Source organism: Oncorhynchus mykiss, chromosome 26, assembly GCF_013265735.2.
Source record: "Oncorhynchus mykiss isolate Arlee chromosome 26, USDA_OmykA_1.1, whole genome shotgun sequence".
NCBI classification, from domain to species: Eukaryota; Metazoa; Chordata; class Actinopteri; order Salmoniformes; family Salmonidae; genus Oncorhynchus; species Oncorhynchus mykiss.
In genome coordinates, this window is record NC_048590.1 from 21995913 (window position 1) to 22014724 (window position 18812).

The following is an 18812-nucleotide window of genomic DNA, read 5'->3' on the forward strand; positions in this document are numbered from 1 at the left end:
CTCCTTCAGTCTCGTTCCCTCCTCCCTCGATCCCCTCTCCTTACTCGCGTTCTTTGAGCAGGACCTTCTGTGATTCGTCGAGGCGGAGCTGGAGGGCGTTGATCTTGCCGGGGTCCTCCTCCATGGCAGCGATGTCATCCCAGAGCAGCCGGCTGCGGTCCTGACGACTCAGGGCAGAACGCAGGCTGCTGGCACTACGGGCGTCCCACGAGTCTGGACCTTCCGCCTTGGACCTCAGCACTGACTCCAACAGCTCCAGCTCCTAGGGGAAGGGAGAGATAGAAGGGAAGAAACAATGACAGAGGATCGAGAAAGTGGAAGGGAGGGAGCGAGGGACAGACAGAGGGCGTAAGGAAAAGGGAGAATCCGGGAGAATGACCAGAGAGAAGAGAGGAATGAGGAAGAGGGATATATGCAATTTCATTCAATGTTAGTCTTCACCTGTTGTTTACGAAGCATATGACAAATCAAATTTGATTTGATTAGATGAACCATTCAGTGGAGTCACTCCACTCTGAAACCCCGACGTCAGCCATCACAGCTCCACTCCAAGAGAGAAGGCTGGAGAGCGAAGCACACTCCGAGACGCAAATATTTACTTTTCTTAATTAAACCCCACCAGGGAGACAGGTTTTTTCCTAACTCAACAGCGCCGGTACAGCAGCTATCATATTACGCCCTATCCCAATTCCCTGTCTATAAAAATTTAACTCCCAAGACGTTTGACGGAGAAATCAAAAACTTTTTCAACCACATATTTTTTCTTCTCTTCCTTCTCTTCCTGTCTCTGGGAACCACGCAGGGCTCCGGACCCTCTGCCAACCTCCTGTTACTGAGAGAGCTGAGCACAAGAGCACAACCATCCGATTGAAGGAAAAACACAGCCTGTTACCAGCGGTGGCCAGCAGGGGGACCTAGAGGCTCATGTATGAGGTGGAGGTGAGCGAGCAGCCGCTGCTCCTCTCACTCAACCCGCCACATGTGGAAGCACTCAGCGTGTCTGTGTAAGACAGAGGGAGAGAACAATGGAGGGGCAGGAAATGGGATTGTATGTGAGCATCCCCACAATGCCCAGCTCATTTTCATGCTGCTGTTTATCCAACAGTGATTTATTATACACGGCCAGCTGCTTGCCTAGGGAGAGCTCAGTGTTGGCCCATGGTGAGCCACTGAGGAAGAATCTGACTGGACATTCTCCTCCAGGTTGTGTTGTACGTCTTCTCATGATTCACTTATTTTCTGTTTCCCCTTTGGCTCCAGACTGGGAAACTGAGAATGGTTATCGTCATTACCTTTCATGCCTGAAGTGGACCTCCTGTTCAGTATGAGTGTGAGAGTGTGTGTCTGTCAGAGTGTTTCCAAGGAAACAGCAGCCCACCCCGTGTGTGAGTTGGCTGAAGGTCAAGTCCGATTGCTAATGACACTGATCTGTATTCACTGCTGCTTGAGTTGCATACAGCTGAACACTCCTTTCCAAGTTACACATTTCCTAAAAAACAGAAACCTCATCTTGTCCAACTCTCAACAACACGATCTAAGTCTAAGGGACTTGAATATACATTATGATCCCAGGTAGAATGCTACCCTACTGTAAACCTGATGAGCCAGCTCAGGGAGTCTATTTTGACCTGTGTCTAATTGACAAAGGACATCTGAGAACACTAACAGCTACAATGCCTTCCAATCATGCAAGATGACTGGCTTTTCTGTGACAGGAAGCTTGTTTTATTTTGTGTCTAACAGGGACTTTCCTCTCCCTCCAAAGTGTCTGAGAATATGAGGCTCACAGAGAAAGGACTGGGCTTCAATGATGCAGTACCAAAGCTGTGCCCCTTGGGTAGAAGATAGGGTGGTGCAGGGGGGATTCTATTTTAACAACAAAAGCTACACTTCAGCAGAGCTCCCACTGAGGCACAATGCTGGAGGTTAAGCTCTGAGACATATCTGCTGCTGGCTCTTCATTAACAAGATGAAACGCTGGCCCAAATAAGTGACTGGTGCTATATCTTCTACCAAGAACTTTGACCAACCTTTCCCCTGGCTCAGATCTGTGCTGGGTTATAGAGTACTGTAGTGTGTCTCTGACATTGTTTGGTACTAAAGTGTGTGACCATTCTCCCACCTTTTGTCTGTCAGGTTTATCTGTGTCCACATCTCTCACTGGTTCTTGTTCTGGTGACCCGGGCCCCTCGCCCACCCTGTCCTGCTTGCTGTCCACAAGGGGCTGTGAGGAGGAGGAGGGTGGGGTGGTGGGTGGTGCTGAGGGGGCGTGGGAGGGCGAGGCCTGGTCAGCACGGAGACGCAGTGCTTCCTGTCTGAGTGTCTCGTTCTCGGAGGCCAGTTCTTGGCGCTCCCGACGTGCGCCCATCAGCTCCTTGGTCAGGGTGTCCAGCCTCTGGCGGAGCTGCCGCACCTCGTCCCGTGCCCGGTTCCTCTCGGAGCGCACCTTGCTCCACTTCTCCCTCCAGTTGGCCGTGCAGTCCGACCACCAGCGCATGGTCTTCTCCATCTGGGCAGCTCGCGCCCTGGCCTCCTCCAGCTCCCTCAGACGTAGCTCCTCACGGCTCTCCCAGTCCCCAGACTCGCCCAGGCCAGGGGAGAGCAGCAGGGGAGGGCTGGAGCTGGGGGTGCCCCCCGTGGGGCTGGGCGTGTGGGTCAGGCTATCAGGAGAGCGGACCCTGTCCGGCCCCAGGCCCAGGCCACAGAGCAGGCCCGCCCCGGACTTAGCGGCCTCGGCCATGTGGGGGCTAGGGGTGTGGTTCATCACAGAGCCGATGATGATCCAGGAAAGAGCAGGAAACACGAGCGATGCTGTGCACTCAGGAGTGCATGGTCGCCTTTACTCAGTTGGCTACCTGCAGATTCAAACACAAAATGGAGACTCTGGTTAGTTGGACAGTACTAGGGCTGTTGCAGTGACCATATTACCACCACACCTGCGGTCACGAGTCATGAAGACAGCCAAATTCCACATGACCGTTTAGTCACGGTAATTAGTCTTCTCCAAGCTCTGATGCTGCTGGTCATTAGTAGCCAACAAACCTTGCTAACTGCCTGGTACTCAGCAGTCTATTGTCCTTCTAATCACTCTGACATCAACGCTAATGTATTCAAAAATCTAATCAAACATTTCATGAGAGCCCATGAGGTCATGTTGCGCAAAATGTCTATAGGCTATGCAATTGCGTGAGAAAACAGAGTGATGGCCACTAATAAAAAGAGGAGGATTCCACCAGCTTTCTATAGGCTAGGTCTACTATATTTATTTCTCAACTTTCCTAATATTAAGCACATTGCTTTTATTTACAACAGGACTATAGCCTACCTGGTTGACATGTAAATAAACCATGGGGAAAAGCATCCTCCATTCACTATTTAAGTGCATAGATGACAAGCATTTATTCCCGCTGCCCATTTCAATACAGGTGCATGATAATGGTCCATTCTAAATCATAACAAATGTCACACATATATTATTTAGAAGATGTGAAAACAAGATTAAATCAAGAATAGTCTGATTGGTAACAATATTAGCCTATCACTTGTGAATTCTATATTATCACTTGTGAATGATGCCCAGCATAAGCATTTCTTTACTTCATAGTAAATCATAGTCGCACACCTCATGTAGCCTAGCCCAACGGCCTATATATTTTAACAAGGTTTGTATCACAACTAAAATGGGCAAATAATACAAGCATTACATGCTTAATTGCATTTGCGGTCACTTTTGATAATGGTGTGTTCTGCTAATGGAACATTCATGCTTATATTCTACTACCATGTGCGCATTGCTGCGCTTATAATGTGTAGAAATGGCCTAATAGTTTATCAACATTTTAAGCTAAATGTTCTGATCTGTTGCATCAGCCACATTGCATAAAAAGGTTTGTATTAATTTGAGATCTATCGCATCCCACAACTGTCCCAAACTAGGATTGGAATATTTATTTATCGCACAGAATAGAATACTTTTGTACTATGGGGGATAGTAGATTGACATAGGCTAGTGCTTTTGCTGTTCTTGAAAGGCCTACTCATCTTGTTGGCTGACGAAAAAATATCTTCAATATGCAACTCGGAATTGGATCAGGAAGTGCGCAGTTGCATCCCCAATGTGTCTGTCTTAATTTGTAGCCTGTGAGAAAGACCCAATCATGTGACCGAGAGGCTTGTGAGAGACGCTACGGATTGCGCATCACACACCGGGAGAAGGGCACAATGCAGCACTGCGACCCGCAAAAGGCATGTTTTTTTTTTAGGGTGCATTACGGCCACAAAGGGGATGCAGCCTTGAAATTTGAGGCATTATTAAGTGTTTGTCAAATTGTGAATGAGAGACTATTGGAGTATGTACAGCCTGCACAAAAAAAACAAAGCAGGGCTCATGCCTTTCAAGATACTTTTTTCCCCAAATCATCATTAGAGTCTCATCATGCAGCCTTACAATGTATTAAACATCAAAACATATAGCCCAACGTTTGTAGAACAACTAAATGAAGCATATACTGTAGGAGTACCTAATTCTTTGTTAACCGCTCAACACAGAATGGTCGGATGTGTGCACTCCCCCAAATCGTTTGGAGAAAACATTTATATTTTATTCAGCTTTGTTCAATTGTATTTTATATACTATAAAATAATATAAAGTAATGCCATGGAATTATAAGCAAATCTTGTCTGCTAAATGAACTAGTGCAGCCCACAACCGTTTGGCATAGCCACATCCGAGTATGCTATTATTTTCTTCTGAAATAGACAACATTTTCTTCACCGTGCTTCTTTAGACCTGTCTAAAATAAATAATGGATTTACTGTGAAGGTGTAGGCTATATTACATGGATTTATTACACTTTTTATAATGGCTTGTAGGCTATGTGTGGAAGCCAGAGGATACGAAATGTGTTTATGTTAATTAACGTGAGACCGGCAGCTATTTGCTTGGCAATCACTGGCTGACAAAATTTCGTGACCTCCACAGCCCTAGACAGTACAGTACAACTTCCTTTGACAGTAGTATTTTTTACACGCTCTAGTCTACTCCTATTCTGCGACCATCAACTGCCACAGCAAAACACTCTGGTCGATAAATGAGTGACATAAAGTCCAGTGTCCCTGTGGAGTTCAGAAATATGTTCTGGGATCAGTCTGAGTAGGCGAGACACATTGGGCCATCCTCTTCATACTGTTCTGGTGCCAGTTACAGGAGGTTACAGACGAATGGTCACACGTTAGAGATTACCTAGAGCCAGTACAGCATGAAGAAAGTTGCAAAGGTAATTTGCAAACAGCCAAGGATGAGAAACGAAGCCTCAACTAGCACCATGGCAACCCAGTAAACCCATTGACCTCACGCATGTCCAGACTCTAGACTTCGGCTTAACACCATGGCAACTTGCAGTCCCTAGACACCGACGAATCGGTTGCCAGAAAGGAAATTATGCAGAAAGACAGAATGAAAATACTCTACAGACAGGTCATCACTAGAGTACCACACCCAACAGTCCCCGGAAGGCAGATTTGAACAGGTCATAAGCCATGGCAAAAATGTTTACAATTACAGGAAATTAGCTGTAAAACTGCAAAATTGTCTCTCAGCCTCATTGCAAAATGTGTAGAATAGCATGAGATTAGCTATAAAACTCCACATTTTCTCTCTGACCTATTGCAATATGTGCGGAATTGCAAAAAATGTACTATAAAACAACACATTTTTGCAGGGTCATGACCCTTGTCAACAACAGCAAGAATACATTTGCATTTGCTGACAATGAGGGACAGGTAGACTTGACAGAGAAAAAGAAGAGGGGAGAGAGGATAGTGTAAGAGAGAGAGAGAAAGAGAGCGAGAGAGGGGGGGGGGGGGGGGGGCTGAGATGAGACCGTTTTAGCTGTTTTTTTGTAAGGATAGAAACCGAAACTCTGATCATTAAATTTCCGATCCCCAGAGGCAGCGACAGCTTATCTATGTATGAGAATGAGGCGACTAAAGAGAATGAGAGGACTTTGGTGTAAAAAGATATGAATACTCAAATCAACACCCCAAACCAACTCTCTGGGGTGTAAAACATGAGATGAGCCTGGAGTCTAGTGCAGAATCCCGCTCCTGATCACCATCAGAGCCTGTATCTGACATGTTTACTGCAACTTAATCACACCAGACCTGTAACACTGTGTGTGTGAGGGAGACTCATGTAATGGATCAATTGCATGGCTGAGCCATAATTATTTGCTCTGGCTTAAGGGAAGCTGTTTATATGCTGATGAGAGAGACTAAATATAAAAATACACCCACCGTAGGCTACGAGCGTGGCACACCAAACGTACAAAGATACAAATTGTGGAATAAACATAGCAAGGATTCTGCAGTAATAGACCAACACATTAGTCCCAAACACTGAGCAGCAAACTCACCAGTTCCTGTGAGTAACACATGTATGAGGGACGCTCATTCACCATGCATTCTCTCAAAGATCTTGTCTAAAATACCATCTCTGTCTCGGACTGTTCTCTGTACTAGTGGATATCTTCAGGAATCTCAAACACAACGGAGATGATATGAAAGATGGGGAGCAGTGCCATCAGAGATGTATTATGTACCTATGTAACACCTTCACTGCCTGCAGTCTCCTTGTGATCCATATTCTCCATTTCATGTTCATTAAGATTTCAGTGGGGACGATCTATAACACCTCATTACGCCATGCCATTTTAATGTCCCCTCCATATAAACTCTCTGCCTAACCCCCCTAGTAGGCACCCACCTCTCTCACTAGCTTACTCTGTCACTCCGCACCAGGGCTCACGCTACGGCTCAGAGATGGTGGTGGGAGTCAGCTGAGGCAGTCCAGTAGAGGAAGGAGATAACCTCCCCCTTCTTCTCACCTACACTGAACACTATCCTCTGAGAGTCTTGTCTCGTGCTCTCTAAAAGGGAGGCAGCGACAGAGTCAGAGCGGGAGATGGTTTGGGCCCTGTCGCCTTTGTACGACATATCAGTCTGTGATAGCAATATACACAGAAACACACACAATGGCTCTGTCTGGACCACAAGCCATTTCTGTTGTCCCCTCGCATGGAAAGGGAACGCTTTTATTGAGAGAAAAAGTGAACATATATATATATATATATAAGTATGTGGAAGAAGAGGAGAACAGGTGAAGAGGCTGCTACCGAAAATAAGAAGGTCAAGTGGAAAACGAGACACAACTCTTCTTCTATCAGCTAACTGTGGATGTAATCTGAACTGAATCAAGTGAAAACACATAGGAACCGGGGCTTGTAATACAAAAGGGAGACCGAGAAAGCAGAGAGGGGGAGAGTGAGGGAAAGAAAAAGGAAAACAGAGCTGATACATGGTTCTTGTTAAATTTGTAATCTGAACCTCATCAGACCCAGACAGGAAGTTAGAACGAGAGCAGGAACGAGAGAAGAATAATAGAAAGTATGAAACAGAGGGACAGAAGAAGAGTGCAGAAACCCAAAGACGATGACTGGACGAGATTACATTTTGGTATAGAGGAGATAAGAAGGGAAATGTTTGGTCTGTGTCTGGCTGACAGACAGAGGGTTTTGAAGGCTGCAGCTGGACAAGACACCTGGGTGTTTTCGCTGTACATACACAGTGGTTTTCACCTAGGCCTACATGGAGAGGACAGTACTGTATGGCTTCAATGAATCAATCAAGCACTAAGTTGCTCTTCAGGATCAGGATTGCAAAGAAAATACATTTCAACCCCTGTGTAGGAATGGTCTATTTTCTAACTGTCTACTTAGAGCGTAAAAGGAGGTTGAACAGTCTGCTAAAAAAAAAAAATTCAAACAGACAGACAGGCAGACATTGCACTTAAATGTGGTTCCACAAAGGAAACATGCATACATTTCTATGGAGCGCAGTTGACTTTACCACAACAGACTCTTCTTGTCACTTCATTTCAGGGGTCAGGGGTGAAGAGTGTTTGTGTCTGTTTCTGGAATATCACAGAGTGTGTATGGGTGCTGAGATAAAGGGCTAAGCTGTTGCGTCTCTCTCCATAATGATCAAAGACCCACCTCAACAATATCAAAGCCGACTGACAGACTAGCATTTGTCAACATGCCAATCAAAAGTTCAAGTTGATCTTCGGACCCATCCATGACCTAGAAGGTCAGCTGATGTTCTATGAATTATCTCATTGGTTTGCATGGACTACCTGTTGTCTCCCTCTTATGGCTCCAGGGGGTATTTGTTCACATTCACTGATCTGAGTCTTGTAGGGAAACATCAAAGAGCGGATCAAGGTATTGGACCGGGAAGTGATCCTAATACTGAGTGACTACTGCAGACAGACACAATAAGCACAAACAAAAGTCTAGTCAATGAAGTCCAAGAGAAAAAAGAGGGGCAAATCAGCGTGGCTCGACAACAGGGGAGTGAAAGAATGAGTGCAAAAGGGAGCGAGTTTCAAAAAGACTCCAGCCGGAGAGAAGAGATGGACAGAGACTGAAAACTAGAAAAGAAAGAACAAAGTAAAAGCTGGAGCTGAGAGTTTTTGCATTTCAATACAATCTGTTCCAAGACAGTGGTATCATGGGTCAGCGATCCCAAAATGAAATGCCTCTATAAATAACCCAATTTCTCTGGGGAACTTCCATTTGAAACTAGTTCCAGCTGGAGGATCCAAGCTCATGTCGGATACGTGGAATCCAGCCGATAGCTGCAGGATATTGAGAAATGAAACGCAGAAAGAGAGAGTAGAGTAGCCTTCACTGGAAACTACCACAGAGACGTACCCCCACTCAAAGCAACAGAAACTAATATGAATAGATATGTTTAACTATAACGTGTGTTGCGATTTTAAATGCACTTCAAATCAAGTTTGATTCCATTTATACTGTAAGACAACCATGACATGTATTTGCTAATTCTATTCCATCTAGACTATGTGGGGTATAATGGTTAGGGGGGAGAACACAGTGCTGTCACTACACACAGCCTAGTGTTGCTGTGAGAAAACAGTGTTCTGACATCAGAAATAGAGGAGAGACAGAGTGACAGAAATGGAGAATTTAGAGGATGCAGGCAAAAAGTTTGACAACTGTATTTAAGTGAAAGAGAGAAAGGAACAATTAAATTGACTGCCGCCGGTGCTACATTGCCAATGCACTTTCGTATTTTTAACAAGACACACAAACAGTATCTTTACACAAAAAGCGCAACCGCTTGAGTTGTTACAGGCTGTATCGTGCGTCCCAGTTGCCTGCACGACAGCACCTTGCGGTTTTACACCTGAAACTGCCAAAGGAAGCCAAACAGGCTGTGCAGCCTAGGGTCTACAACCGCAGACTGAGAAAGTGTTTTTATATCTCTCTTCCATCACGGTGAAAAGGAAAGCTTCTTTTTCCTTCACTGCTTCATTCGTTCTTATCTGAAAACACACAAGACAAACATGTACCTAGTAACCCGAGTGCTTGTCTCTGCATCTTCTTTCGTAGATGTGCAGAAAGCCACAGGGCCAGATCTGAGATGGCAGTGGTGCTTTCACTTTCTCTACGTGCTTTGAGATGTTGTGTTATTGGTGCTACTGTAGGTAAGACAAGACTATCTGGGGAAAACACTTCAGCATAGGAGGAAACAGTTTACTTCCCTACAGCACATCAAGTGACTTGAAAAGTACCAAGCAATAGCCTCACCAAATATATGCAGGAGTGATGAAGTGAGAGCTTTCTGGTTCATTTTAATCTAGCTCCTGTTATTCAACAGAGAGAATCATTGTACCGTGACTTTGGGCTCACTAACGTTAAATCCAACACCATCAGGAAAATGGGTCATGATTTGGTCATCTTGCTACCATGATATTAAATCTTCAACAGACGGCAACCGCAGAGGGAAGCGTTTTGCAAAACGTAAGTACTAGACACTTAAAACCATATGAACAGTCTCTGATTAATATTTTTTCAGTGATGCTTGTCCAAATACTACACACAAAGTGTCATAGCTCATTAAAATCTCTTAGCCTGTAGCGCCTAACTGCTTTGGCAAGCAACAAAAATCTCCCAATTCTAGACTCCAGTAAAACAACAACAATCCAGGGATTTTAGGGCTTCTTGTTTCCTGTTGAGGTCCTGGATAATGGAGAGGGGGGGACAGGAATCAGGATCGGAGTATCACACAGCTGGCATAGCAGTCTCCATCTTCTACCTATCAATGATCTGAACAACCTGCCCTGGTTGCGACTGTGCTCTTAATAGGGTCCCCACCCAGCAGGATGAGGGGGGACAATGAGAGGGCCAGGGGACAGCTGACCAGCAGAGAAAGTGGAGTCTGCATCTCAGTCAGGATCCAATGGTAACAGCCAGGGTAAGAGAGGGACCTTCTGCACTGCAGAGACTGACTGGTACTACTGCACATAACAGCAAATTAAAGCTTGCTTTCACTGAGGACATAAAGGTCAACACTAATGTGTGACATTTTATTAGTCCCCACAGGGTCAATTGCTATATCTAGGGTAGAGGCCGACCGATTAATCGGAATGGCCGATTAATTAGGACCGATTTCAAGTTTTCATAACAATCGGTAATCTGCATTTTTGGACACCGATCATGGCCGATTACATTGCACTCTACGAGGAGACTGCGTGGCAGGCTGACTACCTGTTATGCGAGTGCAGCAAGGAGCCAAGGTAAGGTGCTAGCTAGCATTAAACGTATCTTATAAAAACAATCAATCTTAACATAATCACTAGTTAACTACACATGGTTGATCAAATCAAATCAAATTTATTTATATAGCCCTTCGTACATCAGCTGATATCTCAAAGTGCTGTACAGAAACCCAGCCTAAAACCCCAAACAGCAAGCAATGCAGGTGTAGAAGCATGGTTGATGATATTACTAGTTTATCTAGCTTGTCCTGTGACGCATATAATCGATGTGGTGGCTGTGAATTTATCATTGAATCATAGCCTACCTCGCCAAATGGATGATTTAACAAGCGCATTCGCGAAAAAAGCGCTGTTGTTGCACCAATGTCTACCTAACCATAAACATCAATGCCTTTCTTAAAATCAATACACAAGTATATATTTTTAAACCTGCATATTTAGTTAATATTGCCTGCTAACATGAATTTATTTTAACTATGGAAAGTGTGTCACTTCTCTTGCGTTCTGTGCAACAGAGTCAGGCTATATGCAGCAGTTTGGGCCGTCTGGCTCGTTGCGAACTGTGTGAAGACTTTTTCTTCTTAACAAAGACAGCCAACTTCGCCAAACGGGGGATGATTTAACAAAAGTGCATTTGCATAAAAAGCACAATCGTTGCACGAATGTACCTAACCATAAACATCAATGCCTTTCTTAAAATCAATACACAGAAGTATATATTTTTAAACCTGCATATTTAGTTAAAAGAAATCCAGGTTAGCAGGCAATATTAAACTAGGGAAATTGTGTCACTTCTCTTGCGTTCATTGCACACAAAGTCAAGGTATATGCAACAGTTTGGTCCGCCTGGCTCGTTGCGAACTAATTTGCCAGAATTTTACATAATTATGACATAACATTGAAGGTTGTGCAATGTAACAGCAATATTTAGACTTATGGATGCCACCTGTTAGATAAAATACGGAACGGTTCCGTATTTCACTGAAATAATTACGTTTTGTTTTCGAAATGATAGTTTCCAGATTAGACCATATTAATGACCTAAGGCTCATATTTCTGTGTGTTATTATATTAGAATTAAGTCTATGATTTGATAGAGCAGTCTGATTGACTGGTGGTAGGCAGCAGCAGGCTCGTAAGCATTCATTCAAACAGCACTATACTGCGTGTCACGTTCTGACCCTGATTTTCCGTTGTTTTGTATTTATTTAGTATGGTCAGGGCGCGAGTTGGGTGGGCAGTCTAGGTTTGTTTTTCTATGTTTTGGGGCATTTCTATGTTTTCGGCCTAGTATGGTTCTCAATCAGAGGCAGGTGTCATTAGTTGTCTCTGATTGAGAATCATACTTAGGTAGCCTGGGTTGCACTGTTTGTTGGTGGGTGATTGTCTATGTTGATGGCTTGTTTCAGCACAGTCCATATGATTAGCTTCACGGTTGTTATTTTGTTTACTGGTTTTGTATAGTTTTCAGTGTTCACTACTTTCTTTACTAAAGATTGACCATGGACACTTACCACGCCGCGTATTGGTCCTCAGATCCATCTCGCCTCTCCTCTTCAGATGAAGAGGAGGACGGCCGTGACACTGCGTTTGCCAACAGCTCTTTGCAATGCTTCAAGTATTGAGCTGTGTATGACTTGAAGCCTATCAACTCCCGAGATTAGGCTGGCAATACTAAAGTACCTATTAGAACATCCAATAGTCAAAGGTAAATGAAATACAAACAGTATAGAGAGAAATAGTCCTATAATAACTGCAACCTAAAACTTCTTGCCTGGTAATATTGAAGACTTATGTTGTCATGCCCTGACCTTAGAGCTCTTTTTAATTTTCTATTTGTTTAGGTTAGGTTGTGACTAGAGTCGGCAATCTATGTTTTTGGCCTGGTATGGTTCCCAATCAGAGGCAGCTGTCTATCGTTGTCTCTGATTGGGGATCATATTTAGGCAGCCTTTTCCCACCTGTTGTTTGTGGGATCTTGTTTTTGTGTAGCTCCCTGTGAGCAGCCCAGAACATCACATTTCGTTTTTGGTGCGTTTCATATTTTTTTAAACATGTGGAACTCTAAGTACTCTGCGCCTTGGTCCATTCACTCCAATGATCGTGACACATGTTAAAAGGAACCACCAGCTTTCATATGTTCTCATGTTAAAAGGAACCACCAGCTTTCATATGTTCTCATGTTAAAAGGAACCACCAGCTTTCATATGTTCTCATGTTCTGAACAAGGAACTTAAACGTTAGCTTTTTTACATGGCACATATTGCACTTTTACTTTCTTCTCCAACACTTTGTTTTTGCATTATTTAAACCAAATTGAACATGTTTCATTATTTATTTGAAACTAAATTGATTTTATTGATGTATTAAGTTAAAATAAGTGTTAATTGTTAATTCAGTATTGTTGTAATTGTCATTATAACAAATATATATATATAGAAATCGGCCGATCAATCTTTTTTTGGACCTCCAATAATTGGTAAAAAATCATAATCGGTTGACCTTGTTCAGAGTGTGTATTGAAGGTGAAGTCAGGTGCAGGAGAGCAGAGTGTAGTGAACAGGCGCACTTTTTATTCTGGTCAAAATGACAGCACAAAGTAACATAAAATGTGCCCAAAACACGGAACATAGACAAAAAGTAATGCACGTAACAATATCCACAATATCAAAATACACGTAACACAAACAATCCTACACAAAGACATGATGGGGAAGAAAGGAATAAATACATATGAATTGATTGGGGAATGAAAACCAGGTGTGCAGGGAACAAGACAAAACAAATGGATTACATTAAAAATGGAGCGGCGATGGCTAGAAAGCCGGTGACGTCGACCGCCGAACGCCACCCGAACAAGGAGAGGAGCCGATATCGGCGGAAGTTGTAACAGACTTCTAATCTAGGGGGTTTAGGGTTAAGGTTCGAATTAGTGTTATGGTTAGAACTAGTTTCAGGGTTAGGAGCTAGGGTTAGTTTTAGGGTTAGGGTTGAGGTTAGGTTTTGGGGTTAAGGTTAGGGTTAGTTTGTGGTTAGGGAAAATAGGACTGAATAGGACTGTAGTTATACAAGACTGTGCGTGTGTGTGCGTGTGTGTGCGTGTGTGTGCGTGTGTGTGGAGGATGCTGGTGACTGCGGGGGAAAGTAACTGAATAGAAGCTGACAGAGGTATGAGGATGACTGAAGAAGCTGGCTGTTTTAATCCTTTTAGCTGGCGTCAGGGCACAAGAGGGACACGACACAGAGGGGATGTTTCCACACTAATCATCCATCAAATAAAGAACCATGACTTTCAAGGGCCCAAGGGGACATACATGTATACCACTGTTCAAAAGTTTGGGGTCACTTAGAAATATCCTTGTTTGTGAAAGAAAAACACATTTTTTTGTCCATTTAAATAACATCAAATTCATCAGAAATACAGTGTAGACATGGTTAATGTTGTAAATGACTAGTAGCTGGAAACTGCAGATTTTTGATGGAATATCTACATAGGCATACAAAGGCCCCTTACCAGCAACCATCATTCCTGTGTTCCAATGACATGTTGTGTTAGCTAATCCATGTTTATAATTTTAAAAGGCTAATTGATCATTAGAAAGCCCTTTTGCAATTATGTTAGCACAGCTGAAAACTGTTGTCCTGATTAAAGAAGCAATAAAACTGCCCTTCTTTAGACTAGTTGAGTATCAGGAGCATCAGCATTTGTGGGCTCGATTACAGGCTCAAAATAGCCAGAAACAAATAACTTTCTTCTGAAACTCGTCAGTTTATTCTTGTTCTGAGAAATAAAGGCTATTACATGTGAGAAATTGCCAATAAACTGAAGATCTTGTACAACGCTGTGTACTGGTTCTAACCAGAATAGAAAGAGGAGTGACAGGCCCCGGTGCACAACTGAGCAAGAGGACAAGTACATTAGAGTGTCTAGTTTGAGAAACAGACAAGTCCTCAACTGGCAGCTTCATTAAACAGTACCCGCAAAACACCAGTCTCAACGCCAACAGCGAAGAGGCGACTCCGGGATGCTGGCCTTCCAGGCAAAGTTGCAAAGAAAAAGCCATATCTCAGACTGGCAAAAAAACACAGACACTGGACAGAGGTACTCTTCCTAGAAGGCCAGCATCCCGGAGTCGCCTCTTTACTGTTGACGTTGAGACTGGTGTTTCTTGTCAATTTCTCACTTTCTTACTTGTCAGCCAAAGGTAAACCCAGAGAGAGAACCTTAATCTGCAGGAAAATGGCTGTGTCTTGGAAGTTTCACTAGGGTGCAATAGAAGGTGATGCGCAGTGCCCCCCTGCAGGCAGTCTGAATACATGAATAACTAAGCAGCAGCAGCCAGCTAATGACCACAGCACCTGGCCACAGGGCTCTGCTCTTCCGCCTACAGGGATAACATCACATTGTCTCTGTTGCTAACAATAACCAAGGATCTGAGGGTGAGAAGCTAGCTGCCTTCAGGCTACATTGATCTTGCAGTGTTGTCATCCATCCAGCACGTCTGGCAAAGTCTGAGCAGTAATTAATGAAGAGAAGCAGAGCTGTCTTTAACTCAATATACAGTATGTTAACCGTAATCTCTCCCATCCCTTTCAATCATTCACTTGCACATGCATTTCTCTCCTCCCTATAACCAGGGCTGTCTTCCTGAAGGGCAGAGTTATTCTGAGCTCGAGTTTGTGGTCAGCTGGTCATTTCCCTGTCTTGAATCTTCCTCACTACATTTTATCATCCTGTCACTGTACAGGACATAGCGCCTGTGGACACCTGGCATCGCCGCTTTAACAGAGTTACTGCAGCTATCCAACAGTCACATCTGGCACCGTTACAAGGACACACACTGGAATGCAATGTGATGGGTCATTGCAAAATACCCATTCTGATCCCTATGTGCTTGATTAAATGGCTTCTATGGATTGTATGATGACACATTGTTAACTTGCTATATTAAATATGTTGTGCAGTATGAATCATTGGTACTGCATAACGGGACACATGTGATGGATAATACAGTGGGGCAAAAAAGTATTTAGTCAGCCACCAATTGTGCAAGTTCTCCCACTTAAAAAGATGAGAGAGGCCTGTAATTTTCATCATAGGTACACTTCAGCTATGACAGACAAAATGAGAAAAAAAATCCAGAAAATCACATTGTAGAATTTTTTATGAATTTATTTGCAAATTATGGTGGAAAATAAGTATTTGGTCAATAACAAAAGTTTATCTCAATACTTTGTTATATACCCTTTGTTGGCAATGACAGAGGTCAAACGTTTTCTATAAGTCTTCACAAGGCTTTCACACACTGTTGCTGGTATTTTGGCCCATTCCCCCATGCAGATCTCCTCTAGAGCAGTGATGTTTTGGGGCTGTTGCTGGGCAACACGGACTTTCAACTCCCTCCAAAGATGTTCTATGGGGTTGAGATCTGGAGACTGGCTAGGCCACTCCAGGACCTTGAAATGCTTCTTACAAAGCCACTCCTTCGTTTGGGATCATTGTCATGCTGAAAGACCCAGCCACGTTTCATCTTCAATGCCCTTGCTGATGGAAGGAGGTTTTCACTCAAAATCTCACGATACATGGCCCCATTCATTCTTTCCTTTACACGGATCAGTCGTCCTGGTCCCTTTGCAGAAAAACAGCCCCAAAGCATGATGTTTCCACCCCCATGCTTCACAGTAGGTATGGTGTTCTTTGGATGCAACTCAGCATTCTTTGTCCACGACGAGTTGAGTTTTTACCAAAAAGTTATATTTTGGTTTCATCTAACATTCTCCCAATCTTCTTCTGGATCATCCAAATGCTCTCGAGCAAACTTCAGACGGGCCTGGACATGTACTGGCTTAAGCAGGGGGACACGTCTGGCACTGCAGGATTTGAGTCCCTGGCGGCGTAGTGTGTTACTGATGGTAGGCTTTGTTACTTTGGTCCCAGCTCTCTGCAGGTCATTCACTAGGTCCCCCCGTGTGGTTCTGGGATTTTTGCTCACCGTTCTTGTGATCATTTTGACCCCACGGGGTGAGATCTTGCGTGGAGCCCTAGATCGAGGGAGATTATCAGTGGTGTTGTATGTCTTCCATTTCCTAATAATTGCTCCCACAATTTCTTCAAACCAAGCTGCTTACCTATTGCAGATTTAGTCTTCCCAGCCTGGTGCAGGTCTACAATTTTGTTTCTGGTGTCCTTTGACAGCTTTTTGGTCTTGGCCATAGTGGAGTTTGGAGTGTGACTGTTTGAGGTTGTGGACAGGTGTCTTTTATACTGATAACAAGTTCAAACAGGTGCCATTAATACAGATAACGAGTGGAAAACAGAGGAGCCTCTTAAAGAAGAAGTTACAGGTCTGTGAGAGCCAGAAATCTTGCTTGTTTGTAGGTGACCAAATACTTATTTTCCACCATAATTTGCAAATAAATTCATAAAAAATACTACAATGTGATTTTCTGGATTTTTTTTCTCATTTTGTCTGTCATAGCTGAAGTGTACCTATGATGAACATTGCAGGCCTCTCTCATCTTTTTAAGTGGGAGAACTTGCACAATTGGTGGCTGACTAAATACTTTTTTGCCCCACTGTATATGACGTGAATAACGATGTGAATTGTATTGCCTTAACTCCCCCCAGCTATGTAATGGAATTTTGCAAAGACACAAAGACAGAGAACCGGAGACAATTAGAATTGTCAGTATTCACATTCACAGACCGTGAAGCCCAGCACGTCGAGACTTGTGAAGGAAATGGACAGCTTCCGTGTCTGGATAGACCATGTGGTTACTGAGATCCGAGGGATGGAAAAGCGGCAGCCTTGATAAGGAATAGGGAAAGATGTGGTGAGCGAGAGACATTTCGTTCGGACAACGACGGAGGGAGCAGAGCAGACCATGTGAGGCAGTAGCTGAGGGAGAGGCGGCGAAGACCGCGAGGGAGGAGGCCTTTGACAGGGCAGCCGACTCAGCCGTAGATGGGGGGAGTGTAACAGGCCTTTGACAGGGCAGCCGACTCAGCCGTAGATGGGGGGAGTGTAACAGGCCTTTGACAGGGCAGCCGACTCAGCCGTAGATAGGGGGAGTGTAACAGGCCTTTGACAGGGCAGCCGATGGGAGAGTAGAGGCCACTATTGATGGGGTTTCCCCTCTGGATATAAAAACATACAGGTTATTTAAAGCCCAGAGTCAGCCTGCCCTGCCGCCATCCACCCCGCAGGCATAGACACACCCATTTGATTTATTACCGGCCCCACTACCCAGAGAGGAGAGAGGCAGATGAGAGATGGGAGGGTATAGGTGAAAGGAGAGTAGGGGAATGAATAGATGTCACGGCTGTGTAAGTATGAGGGTCTACCATGGAAGAATGTGTGAATGAGTGTGTGACTCATCGTGTGAGCGCTTGTGGTAACTTGTGTGTTGGGTTGGAGTGCAGAGACAAAGTTCTCTTCCTTTCACCACCTGTTCTGACACTATGGGCTCTTATGAAAATCCTTTTGTGTGTACAAAATGTGGGTGTAAGGCGTATGTTTGCGTGTGTGTAGTTGAATGACCCGACACTTTCTCGCTTTTGCGGAAACTAAATGAAGCTTGTTTGGCATCCCAATAAACACGCTGTAAAAGTTTTCCACCAAAGGGCCACGGCTCTGTGGCTCTTTTGTTCTGAGGGAAGTTTGGGAAGCAGCAGAGGGGAAATAGCCACAACCATGTGACCCATGAAGGAGATGCAGAAGTTATGGAGCAAAACAGACAGGGTTGGCTTAGATTATTGAAAACATGTTAACTACATTTCGTCTCCAATGTTTATTGAAAACATTAATAAAGTTGCACAATGAGCACTTCTTGTCTCTCAAATACATTGTTACAGTTGTTTGTTAGCTAGCTAGTGGATTTTTGCCATATTAGCATAGACGTGACATCAGTCAAACTACCTCATAACAAGACATGGTATCAAGAACAAGATAAAACTAGCTGAAATGAGACACCAACCATTCCCCACGTGGCAGTTTCTTGTCATTGTTGCTAGCTATCTGACCATCCAGAATCACAACACACTGCCTTCTGCCCCATTGAAGCATGTGCATCGTTTTCAAGACGTTCTCAGCTAATATTTGCATCCCTGTTTGTTCTCATAATGTCTGAGCAAGAACAGACATGCTTGACAGAAGACCCAGTTCTATAT

At 43.9% G+C, this 18812-nt stretch overlaps 1 protein-coding gene across 1 annotated transcript in view; it reads right to left on the reverse strand.

Annotated features, from left to right (window-relative positions):
* Nucleotides 1-18812, reverse strand: part of LOC110506389 (coiled-coil domain-containing protein 102A) — a 75868-nt gene that overhangs the window by 40537 nt on the left and 16519 nt on the right. Inside the window, exons 2-3 of the mRNA XM_036963790.1 lie at nucleotides 2123-2855; nucleotides 45-262 (exon numbers count right to left, since the gene is read on the reverse strand). Of these exons, the coding sequence (XP_036819685.1) occupies nucleotides 45-262; nucleotides 2123-2764 (860 nt within the window). The 5' untranslated portion in view covers nucleotides 2765-2855. The remainder of the gene's footprint in view (nucleotides 1-44; nucleotides 263-2122; nucleotides 2856-18812) is intronic.